Source organism: Anomaloglossus baeobatrachus, chromosome 5 (genome assembly GCF_048569485.1).
Source record: "Anomaloglossus baeobatrachus isolate aAnoBae1 chromosome 5, aAnoBae1.hap1, whole genome shotgun sequence".
In the NCBI taxonomy this organism is placed as follows: domain Eukaryota; kingdom Metazoa; phylum Chordata; class Amphibia; order Anura; family Aromobatidae; genus Anomaloglossus; species Anomaloglossus baeobatrachus.
This window is the reverse complement of record NC_134357.1, coordinates 325716571-325728979: the sequence shown is the minus strand read 5'-3', so window position 1 is coordinate 325728979 and position 12409 is coordinate 325716571. Positions and strand designations below refer to the sequence as shown.

Genomic DNA, 12409 nt, shown 5'->3' with positions numbered 1-12409 from the left:
GTACTCATTTCTTACCAGTTTCAGTGATGAACAGAAGATTCTCGCCTGATTGTAAAGGTTGATTGAGATTCAAAGTCAGGGTGAACGGCTGACTTCTTCTGAGGATGAGTGCACCGTTGTCAAAGGCTTCAGTATGATGATTAGTCTTATTAGTAGAGAAATGCCAATCACAACTGTTCACTTGTAAATCTGATATAAATGAGGATAAAAAAAAACAAAAAAAAATTAAGGACATTTAATAATAAACAACAATTTTAAATGCGCATATATTAACTGTCTTTTGACTGTTAAGGAAGCCTTTAAAGAGTAATCACTGCTTGAATTCTTTTCCTAACTCAAATGTACACATGAAAATAAGAAACTGTGTAGTACATCGTATCAGAGAAATCGAGAGAACCCTCATCAAAGTCACTGGCAAAATGTGTGTTGGGACACAACCCTATGGAGAGGGTTTGTACCAACTATATTGCTACTATGGCTATGCTGCTAGAATTATTAACTATTTATAAAAGACTAGAAGGTGGCCCGATTCTGCGCATCGGGTATTCTAGAATTTACGTATTGTGTAGTTAATGTATGATTTTTGTTATATATATATATATAGATGTTGTTGTGTGTAGTTACCAAGTGTTTGTGTAGGGCGCTGTACATGTTCTGGGTGTTATCTGGGTGTGGCGGGGGGTGAGAGCGTTGTTGTCTGTGTGTTGCGTTGTGTGTGTTGCATTGTTTGTGGAGCGCTGTGTGTCTGCAGTGTTGTCTGTGTGTGGTGCTGTGTGTGTTGCACGATTTGTGTGGGTGTGGAGTACGTGTGTGTGTTTTGGGGGGAGGTATGTTTTGTGCAATGTGTGTGTTGTGCGGTATGTGCGTATATTTGTGTGTGCTGCGTTGTTTGTGTGTTGGGTGTTGTGTGTGTGTGGCGTTGTCTGTGTGTGTTGGTGTCTGTGTAGGGCAGTGTTTGTGGTTCCCAGTGTGTGTGTGGTGTGTTGTGCAGTGCATGTGTGGCGGTGTGTGTGTGTGTGTGTTTTGGGGGGAGGTGTGCACCCCCCATCGTGCTCCATCTCCCATGCTCTACACTCCCCATTGTGCTCCATCCCCCATGCTGCGCACCCCCCATCGTGCTCCATCCCCCATGCTGCGCACCCCCCATTGTGCTCCATCCCCCAGGCTGTGCACTCCCCATTGTGCTCCATCCCCCATGCTGCGCACTCCCCATTGTGCTCCATCCCCCATGCTGCGCACTCCCAAACGTGCTCCATCCCCCATGCTGCGCACTCCCCATCATGCTCCATCCCCCATGCTGCGCACCCCCATCGTGCTCCATCCCCCATGCTGCGCATTCCCCATCGTGCTCCATCCCCCATGCTGCGCACTCCCCATCGTGCTCCATCCCCCATGCTGCGCACTCCCAAACGTGTTACATCCCCCATGCTGCGCACTCCCCATCGTGCCCCATCCCCTATGCTGCGCACTCCCAAACGTGCTCCATCCCCCATGCTGCGCATTCCCCATCGTGCTCCATCCCCCATGCTGTGCACTCCCCATCGTTCTCCATCCCCCATGCTGCGCACTCCCAAACGTGCTCCATCCCCCATGCTGCGCACTCCCCATCGTGCTCCATCCCCCATGCTGCGCACTCCCAAACGTGCTCCATCCCCCATGCTGCGCACTCCCCATCGTGCTCCATCCCCCATGCTGCGCACCCCCCATCGTGCTCCATCCCCCATGCTGCGCACTCCCCATCGTGCTCCATCCCCCATGCTGCGCACCCCCCCATCGTGCTCCATCCCCCATGCTGCGCACCCCCCATCGTGCTCCATCCCCCATGCTGCACACTCCCCATCGTGCTCCATCCCCCATGCTGTGCACCCCTCATCGTGCTCCACAGTCACACATCAGACAGTATACACGCACACATCTGATCGCATACACTCACACCCCACTTCTGCCTGTGCCCTCCAGTGGGCGGTCTCAGCAGCTGTGCTGCATGCAGTGCTCCTCTGCCTTCTGCTGACACGCACACACCCGATTGCACACACGCACACACCCGATCGCATACACGCACACACCCGATCGCATACACGCACACACCCGATCGCATACACGCACACACACATTGACGATATTGCACATACACGCTCACACTCACAACATCCGGAGATACCACATGCTTCTGGCCATGTGATCCTCTGGCAGGTCCTGGAAGGTCACTGCACGCACAGTATTGCCGCCGAGAAGCAAGCGATATCATGGGATGTTGTGAGTGTGTGGATGCAATCTGATGTGTATGTGAGGTGTGTTTGAGAGTGAGTGTGATCTTATGTGTGTGTGTGTGTCTGTTCTTATGTGTGTCTGTTCTTATGTGTGTGCGTGTGTGTGTGTTCCGCCGCTGCAGGACCTTGATGCGCTCACCTGGGAGCTGTTGTACGCTGGTAACCATGCTACACAATATTACTCGATGTGTACTATGGTTACCAGCGTACCCCGCTCCCCGCTCGCACGGGAGCCCACACCAGCGTACGCCGGCAACCCCAGCAATGCGAGGGTATGTATCGGCTGGGTTGGCGGCGTACGCTGATGTGGGCTCTCGGGGGTACAGCACTCACCTGTGAGTCGGGGCTCCGTATCGGTTCGGGGAATGCGTGCGGGGGGCGGGGCTAGAGCGAGCGTGCAATGCGTGAGGGGGCGGGGCGGGGCCGAGTTGCCAATGCGTGCAGGGGGCCGGGGCGAGAGGCCAATCCGTGTGGGGGGCGGAGCCTGGGCGAGCGGCCAATCCGTGCGGGGGGCAGAGCCGAGGCGAGGCGAGTGGCCAATCCGTATGGGGGGCGGAGCCGAGGCGAGGCAAGCGGCCAATGAGATGCTTGTCGCGGTAAGGACAGAATTTTGGAGCAAGACAGACAGACAGACAGACAGACAGAATAAGGCAATTATATATATAGATAGGCTATATATAGTTACTCTATTGTATTCCTTTACCTGTCTATTCAGCTTTTTCATAGTGCTTGTCATTTACATTATACCACTTGGTTTACATTAGGACATTTACTATCATGACTGTTTCCTATTCATTTAATATCATGGGGATTCATGACTCAGGAAAGTCTGACTGATAGCTTTACCTGCCGTACCAAGCCTAACCCAAAAACCTCTTACCCAACTTCTTAACCTAAAATAAGACACAGACTGTGTGACGATGGATGTAAAAGGCCACAGCAGCCTTTTTTATTAACCACAAACAATTAATAACATTTCATCCATAAATATAGTAATATCTCAATAATAACATGACCACTAGAAAAGGAGGGGGGGTAAGTGACGAGTCCAATGTGTAAATGATTGCAACACCAGCTCCACCATGTGCCTCAGCCGCACCACACCAGCTCGAGAACACCTAGCCGAATGTTGCACAACCAATCTCCTGCTGAAACCCAGCCCAGCAGGGACCCACCTTAACTAACCATACCATTGCACCACCAGGGGTAACCCGATCCGGCACTGGGTTTTCCCCCGCTCTTTGTGCAATCCACTGACTTCAAATACCCCCTTCCTTTCCGCCGACTGCTGTGACAAAGTTGGATCCTCTTCTCTCCACATCGATCTCCAGAAATCTCAAAAAATAAGGCGGGTGGGTGAGACAATTCCGGAAGTCTGCCAGGTACCAAATGACCAGCCCCCCATAGTTCTGCCCTATATATACTACCCCACACTGACCTCCCCCTGACCAATCCCATGGCCCTACAACTCCTACAACTCCACCATCCGATTTCCCGCACAAAATACATCTCACTTTAACCCCTTGCTATACCCTCCGGCCTAGTATCCCTCCTTAGTCATGTTTCTGTCCCTTGACCCCCTTTGGGGCAGCAGTGTTTAATTTGGCACAGCACTAGTAACTTTATCTGAGTCTTTGAATCTCTAATTTTTAAATATACACTTATTTATTTATTAAAGCACTAGTGACTTTTTTGATTCACTTTAAATCCCTCGCTTTTTTTTTTTAACTTTTTACATTTAGCTGAAATAATTGCAGCCAAATGCTTTCTTTACTTTTTATAATAGTCTATTACATTTCTCTGTACAAAATTACAACCCATTCTGTTTATTCATTCATTCATTCATTCAGTCATTCATTCATTGGTATGTTTTTGTATGGCATATGGAGTATGCCAGAAGAAGCAACTCTGAAGATGATGCTTTGATGTATTTTTTTTAAATGCTGCATTGCACTTATTGCCTTAATGATTAAAATGTAACCATCATTTTAATTTTTATTTCATAAATTAATAGTAAACATTAAAATAAGCAACTTTGTAATAAATCTTATCAGACAAATCTGCTTCTTTCTCTGCCAGAATTGATCAGTCATTATCCAAATTCTCAATTCTGAGATAAAATCTGTATTCAGTGAAAACTTTCCCATTACTGAGATAGGAGATGGCATTTATTACTGATGAGATTCTATGATGATGGGAGGAGGTAGGAGCTAGAGGCAGAGGGAGGAGCTAGAGTTAGAGCTCCATCCCTTCCACCCTTTTCTATCTACAGGTCAGCTGATCACACTGCTGAAATCACTCCTAGGCGCTGCAAAGGCAGCAGAAGTTTGGCGTGGAACATACTCCAATGGAGCAGAAGACAACAAAAAATTATTGTAATTAAGGGGAAAGTGGGAAGAAATTTGAGCTCAAAGTAGGGGGAGAAAGGGTGTGGGAATGTATAGGGGCACAGTATGGAGATCGAGGAGGGGAAATTTGAGGACACAGTATGGGTTGCCAGGGGGATGGGTGTGGATACAGCATGGGAAGCGAAGGGGGAATTTGAGCATATAATATAGGCAGCAAGAGGGAGAAATTTGAGGAAACAGTATGGGGAACAAGGGGGTAAGTATGGGGAGTGAGGAGATGGGATGGATGTGGACATAGAATGGGAAGTGAGGGGGGAATTTATGCAGAAACTGTAGGAGGAGTGAGGTGAGAAGTGCAGAAGTAGTGAGGAGACACTATGGGATGAGAAAAATCTGAGGGGTACAGAATAGAGACTGGGTAGAGTGAGAGGATCAGTATGGAGCGGGGGTAGCATGGGGGTAGCGTGGGGGACAGTGTGAGGCAACAGCAAGAGGGACCAGTATGCAGAGATAGGGAAGTGTGATGAGGGGGCATAGTATAGAGACGTGGGAGCATAGGGGGATACAGTGTGGGAGGATAGTGTGGAGGTAAGGCCCATTATAGCAAGGAGAGGTCAGTGTGGAGGGAATATTCTGGATACTCAAAGAACATCCTCGGGCAAAGTGTCCAGCCTGCTTACAACAGCGACAAACTAATATTAGAATGTCCACGGTGTCAGGAGCAGGTTTCCCCTCAGGGGCAGCTCCTGAGCATGATTCCGGTATAACTCTCTGCAAAAGCTTTGAGTCCAGCATCTCTGGTGTCACGGGTGCAGTTTTTGGGTTAAGCTGGTCTTCCTCCTTAATTGACATGTCCTTGAAGGTATAGGGGTTTCCTGCTCGTTTCCAGCAGTGGGGCTCTCCTACTTGCTCTTTCTGGGCTCCACCCACGCTTTGCGCTCTTTTTGGATTCTGCCCAAGATGGCACGCCCCTTCTTTTCCCGTGCGGAATGATCAATGGCGATTGTCCTTTCTAAGAAACTCAGTTCAACACAGTTCTGTAAGGCACACAATACCCATGGGCACGCAATTCTGTTTGTGATACCAAGTTGTAGCACACACGGGGCAAGGGGTTAAACGTACTCGTCACCGGGCCGGTTGTTGTCGGGTCGGGGCAATGTCACGGGTGGCCCTGCCTGGCTCTGTGGCCCCGAGGTGTATAATAAAAGGGATGATGAAGGATGGTGGATAGTAGTTTGTCTCATGACGCCACCTGTGGTACACAGCCAGGGATTAGCCGTCGTTGCAGGTGATTTCCTCTGGGGCTGGTGGTGTTGCAGCAAGGATGGTTCTGCTCTCCACAGGTAGAGCGGGCCCTGGGGAAGATGATGGAGGTTGTAGTGGTGGCCGTTGCGGAGAGCCGGCGCTAAAGGGCTGAGTCAACTTCTGCGGTACCAGGTCTTGTTACTCACAGTACAAGTGCTGTCTCAGGGTACCAGTCTCTGCCGTAATGGGCCCCAGCCGATCCCGGATAAATTGGAGACAGCCACCGGTATTTGGAAATGTCCTTTCCTAAGGGATGCCTCTGTAGAAGTGAGGAACCCGGGCTGAGCTTCTCGCTCCAAGCCACAGGCCCCGTGAAGAAGAAAGAAGGAAGAAGTCGGTGTCGTGTTGCCAGAACTGTTGTGCTGACTTGACTGAAGTTTGTGTAAGAGTTGCTCCTACTTCTACCCCAAGTGGTGCCCGCCTCACAGGTGGTTGTCCAAGTGACCGGGAAAGTCCCATGTCTCGTGATGGCCACCCCCTGTCCACCCTAGGCCAATCCCAGTAGGAAAGCACCTAACTGTACGTAAGGTGAAATGTGGAAACACCGAGGATTAATCCCCTCCTTACCCGAGATTAAGTGAGGTGCAGTACTGTCATGATCCAGGACTGGGAATCTCCGCTCCAGAGTTTCCCAGACCCGGCCTGATCATGGCAGGGGTTAACTCCCATCAGCCTTGTTCTGGTTTCAGGAGACACTATGTCTGGTCTCTGCAATTGCATCCTGGTGCTGGTTATAGTTTTGCTCTGCAGCTTGTGACTTGCTCTGGTGAGAATTCCTGTTTGATCTGACTCCTGTTACTGTGCCCTGACCTGTACCCTTGCACGCTTGTCCGTCTGTCCCAACTCCTGACTTCCCGCTCCTATCTGTTGTTTGTGTTTCCCTCTGCATACCTGATCTCCCGGTTTCCGACTCGGTTCTGTTTTCTAACTTGGTTTTGGTCCTCCCTTTGCAGTGACTCTGCTTTCCTGGCTTTAGACTCTGACTGTTTGATTACTCTTTTGCCTCTGGTGGTTTGCCGGGTAACTGCCTGCTGAAGTTACTCTGCTGTACTTCAGCTGCCTTTCCGTTACTGTGTACTTTGTCTCTCCTTCACTACTCTGCTGCCACCTAGTAGGGAATACGCTGTACTACGTCCTACCAACCTTTTGTACAGCGTGACAAGTACCTTGTGGCAACTGAAGCCTCAGGGGCGCCACACTCACTCATAACTATTAATTACACAGTCATTTTTTCTATAAGATAAAGCTGGATTCATAAACTGTGGTCTCGGTGTGTGTTTTTGCCACAAATTTTGAAAAGCACTGCAAAAAAACCACACCACAGTTCTTAAATGTGAACCCAACATAACTGAAGAGGTAATTACTTTTTACATAACATAGGTTTATGAAACAATTGTTTCTAATGATGGGCAAGCAAGCTTGACACTACTCAGTACTAGATTGAGCATTGGGGTGCTCAAGACATTCTATACTCGATCAAGTATCCTGGTACTCAGGTGCCATGCTCGAATTTCCACCCTACATGTTTTGATGATTTTTTTCAGCCACTAAATATGCAGAAATTGCCTGCCAAGCATGGTAATGCCATAGTCATGTTGGCAACAAACAATACTGTGATTGCCTGGCCACATCATGTCATTGGGTCTAAATAAGACTCAGTGACCTGTAGCCGGAAATAGTCTAAGGAGAGTTTCTGGTGGAGAAGGGACAGTATGTTCTAGCATCAAATTACCTGCTAGTGCAACAGTAAATCGACAGTCCTTTTCAGGGCTAATTCATTCCAGTCTATAATAATACCACTCTCAGCAGCACTTATTGTAGGGGAATCTGCTGAAGAACGGATAGTCTATTAGTGGTATGTAGGCAGGCATTATAGTCTTAAGGTGGTGTCACACACAGCGACAACGACAACGACGTCGCTGCTACGTCACCATTTTCTGTGACGTTGCAGCGACGTCCCGTCGCTGTCGCTGTGTGTGACATCCAGCAACGAGCTGGCCCCTGCTGTGAAGTCGCCGCTCGTTGCTGAATGTCCAGCTTCATTTTTTGGTCATCGCTCTCCCGCTGTGACGCACAGATCGCTGTGTGTGACAGCGAGAGAGCGACGAAATGAAGCGAGCAGGAGCCGGCATCTGGCAGCTGCGGTAAGCTGTAACCAAGGTAAACATCGGGTAACCAAGGTGGTTACCCGATATTTACCTTCGTTACCAGCCTCCGCCGCTCTCACGCTGCCAGCGCCGGCTCCTGCTCTCTGCACATGTAGCTGCAGTACACATCGTGTAATTAACCCGATGTGTACTGTAACTAGGAGAGCAGGCAGCCAGCGCTAAGCAGTGTGCGCGGCTCCCTGCTCTCTGCACATGTAGCTGCAGTACACATCGTGTAATTAACCCAATGTGTACTGTAGCTAGGAGAGCAGAGAGCCAGCGCTCAGTGTGCGCGGCTCCCTGCTCTCTGCACATGTTGCAGCACAGCGACGCGTGTCATTATGATCGCTGCTTCGGCTGCTGTGTTTGACAGCTAAGCAGCGATCATAACAGCGACTTACAAGGTCGCTGCTACGTCACAGAAAATGGTGACGTAACAGCGACGTCGCTGTCGTTTAGTGTGACCCCAGCTTTACAAACCTTGCTGCTGTTACTTATAAAATCTTGACATTTCCAGGAGGGATTTTCCGGTCGTTGATTCCTATATTATTCCCAATTACCCTTACCCGGTATCAATAATACACGGACACTGCTTGCGACTTGGTAAAAAATGGCCACAGCAGCCCTTTATTGCCTATTGTTTACACACTAACGCAAGGGGGCGCCGTCCAACGGGCGTCCCCAACATTTAACAATAGGTAATACCATAATAATAATAATACAGTATGTAATACAATACGTAACCCTGGGTAGGCCCAGTCCAGAAACCACCTTCCACCACCAAAACATGATCCCTGGCCGCAACACAAACCGGGCCGGAGATGAGGTATGAATCACCTACGGATCAATACCCCCCACCTTGCAGGACCCATGCCTGCAAGATCCTTGTAACCGGAGCCACTATATCCTACAAGTGACTCTCCAATCAAATAACATTATCCGTTAAACCGCCTCTGGACCAGACCTACCCCCGCCACAGAACAGGCCACGTGACACCTTGCGTGGCCTGGACCCCCACACACCCAACGCTTGCTCCCCCAACTTGCAAGCCAAACCAACCATTAAAACCTTTCCAGCCATCACTTAAACTCTGAGCATCCAATATATGCACCAGCCAGTGTACCCAGTCCATCTTACTGCACCACACTCCCCTGATCCTTGGTGGTAGGAGCCACCGGGTCCCTCTGACGGCCACTCAGGCCCACCATGCCACAAGCTCCCAAACTATACCGGAATCCACACCATGCCCCGCTGGCCTTATTATAACCAATTAAATGCAGTACTGACTGTACCATCGTCCTCCCCAGTACCGACCAAAGAACCACTGTAAAGTCACCCTGTACAGTCAGTCCTCCTCCTGTCTCCAGCTGAATTAAACCACCACTGGGGTTGAGATACAACAACAGGATGACACTCACACTGCTTATGCTACTGGGTCACTTCGCACCCCAAACCTAGTTCTCCCAGGAAACCGCTAAAGTGAAAACCCGCTGTAAAACAACTGCAATCCATAACCTTGAAATTTCCCCTACAGCTGACCTTGCAGCTTCCCCAGAGCCAAATATCACTACCGGTCTCCCCGACCGATTTATTCCGCCATCACACCCTCTAACAACAACAGAGGCTCGAGCTGTCTTCCCCAGAAAATCCCAAAATCTTCCCACATACTCAACTACCACAGTAATGGACCTTCTTCATCCGAAATCAGGCCCACTTAATTTCAACGAGGCTCACACGGCCTAACGGAACCATGCTCCACCCCAAAATTAACACGGCCTCAAAAAAACAAAACAACCGCAACCATCGCCCTGTACCCCTTACTGAGGCGAAGATATTGAATCCCAAGGTCCCCAACAACACCTCCAACCATAATGCATAGTCCGCTTGCCTCCGCAAACCGGACCATGACAAGCTCCCTGTACTACAATGCCCACCGGAAAATTGCAGCCACACCACTGGCCCGATTGACTCCATTATGCAACTGTGGGCATCAGGAGACACAACTTTACCAAACACCATGTCCGGGCCTTTCGATCTCAAGGAAAAACCTTGTGACACACAACCCCCTTTGAGCTCTCATATTACACCCCAAGATAAATTAAAACTTTGGCCACACCATAGTATCCGCTCAAAGCCAACCACCGACCGGCGTACCACTATTTTCCCGTAACGCACCACTGCACCTTCAAACCAAATACCTTCGTGCCGTGAGACTGGAGCACCATGACTCCCTAAGCAAACCCTTACCCAGATGCCCATACCTACCACCGGGCCAAGCATTCCTTTTTTTTTTTTTTAAATTGTATATGAATATAACAGACTCCACCAGCCCACAGATGCCAGGAGTCCACCCATGCAAAACACCCAATAATACCAGATACCCTAAGTTATCCAACTTGCACTCTATGCACCACAAGTACCCAATCCTCTAGTCCAAACCAAAACTCGCATAGTCCCCACCCGTAATCACGGCTGTCCGAAGAACTCCATTATTCTGTCCGCAGCCCACCATTGCTGATTAACCGAGTTCACCCACAGCAGCCCAAAGCTGCCCAGTACCTACATTGACACCAATTCAGTCACGCTGGACTCAACATTCCTCCCAGCACCAACCTCCACAATGGGATAACATGCTGACTAGCCACAAATTAACCCCATGTTACCATTGATGCGGTTGCAAACCTACAAACTCATTACAGCAACCAACACTTCACCTTCTCCTACATTTCCGCTCTCCTTTATTCACTTATCCACAGCAACCCTCGCGCGATACCGGGGCCTCGCACTTACACATCACTCACAAAAACCCCCTGAAAACTCCTCGTACACACCGTACCGCGGGACCCCTCGCCCCTTTACCTTACCCACCATAATTCATCCAATAAGAACCACCATGCATCAGAAGATTAATAATGAAACACCCAAGCAAACCTTCAATAACTGCGCCGTCTCACCCGCTCACATGTGCCGCAATCATCAGCCCCCTTAACCAAGTCTCACAAGACCTAAACTGTGGTAAACGCCGAACCTCGCCATCCCCAACCTGCAACTGTAACCACCGGACCTGACGCCACCTGCACCCTCACGGCCCCGCTGCAATGAGACCACCCCGTCCGTAACTCTGCCCCTGGCCTCCAGAACATGAACCCACACCCGCCGGGGACCACGGCACCAACCGACCTATGAACTAACCACATGCTCCAAACCCACCCAGCTGCTACCCATATCTCCAGACACTACTCCACTACAGCGACTGTCCCCCCACCACTACAAAAAGGCTGAAACTTAAATTGATTACCACGCCAGGCTGCCTCCAGAGGACGCCCTCAGATCAGCCGTCACCGTCCTTTTCGCCAGTCGTCCGTCGCTGATCCCGGGACAGTCCCTCAAGCTGCAGGCACCGAATGCCCGCCGGGTTCGCTCCCTAACGCCAGGAGCACCGTGTCCACATGCCCTGTTTGGGCCGATTGTCGCCTCCACAATGCTGTGCGCTCCCCTCCTGGGGGAAGCCGCTACTGATGAGAGCTGCACCCTTGTCCCAATGCCTGCTCCAGGATTGACAGCAGGCCGCATGTCTCCTCCTCGTCGCCACCTGCTGCGCCCAGTCCTCCAGTCCCGATGATCCAGCCACACAGGTGAGGTGACCCTGCAGGCGCATCCTGTCTCCTCCTCGCCGCCGCCTACTGCGCCCAGTCCTCCGGTCCCGATAATCCAGCCACACAGGTGAGGTGACCCTGCAGGCGCCTCCTGTCTCCTCCTCGCCGCCGCCTGCTGCGCCCAGTCCTCCGGTCCCGATAATCCAGCCACACAGGTGAGGTGACCCTGCAGGCAGCCGTCCTCCGGCCCCCCCCGCGGAGGGAGGGGGGGGATGTTGTCCATCCACCGCCGCTGGGCGCGCTCCCGGCCGGGAGCGGCCGCATCGCTCAAAAAATCCAGCCTGAGGCCTCACACCGGAAGTAGGCCCCACGGACTGGACAGGCCCCCTTTTCGGCCGTCGCGGCCCTACAGGAGATTCCTCCCGACAGCCAGAGCGGGCGCAGCAAGCTACCGCCGCCCGCCCAGCTGCGGAGGGTCCCCACGGAAGTGGGGGCTCTCACGTTGTCCTCCTCACCCCCACCTTCCCCAAAAGACCCCGGCGAGTCCTGAAACTGCCAGCACTGCAGCAAAGAGGGGGGGGGGGGGGGAAGGTGCCGAGGAGACACCCAGGCAGCCTGGGTGTAGGACTGCACTGCCTGGGCGCCCTGCACCGCCATGCTGACCAGATCCGAGGATTCCTCATGGACAAAGGACATATGGTGTTCTTTCCCTGGGATGGTTCGAAAAAATTCCCCTGAAGTGG

The 12409-nt window shown here is 51.1% G+C and overlaps 1 protein-coding gene across 1 annotated transcript in view; it reads right to left on the bottom strand.

Annotated features, from left to right (window-relative positions):
- The window catches only part of LOC142310060 (protein-glutamine gamma-glutamyltransferase E-like), a 71418-nt gene that overhangs the window by 33894 nt on the left and 25115 nt on the right, over positions 1–12409 (bottom strand). The window contains exon 2 of the mRNA XM_075347532.1: positions 16–189. Within this exon, the coding sequence (XP_075203647.1) occupies positions 16–189 (174 nt within the window). The remainder of the gene's footprint in view (positions 1–15; positions 190–12409) is intronic.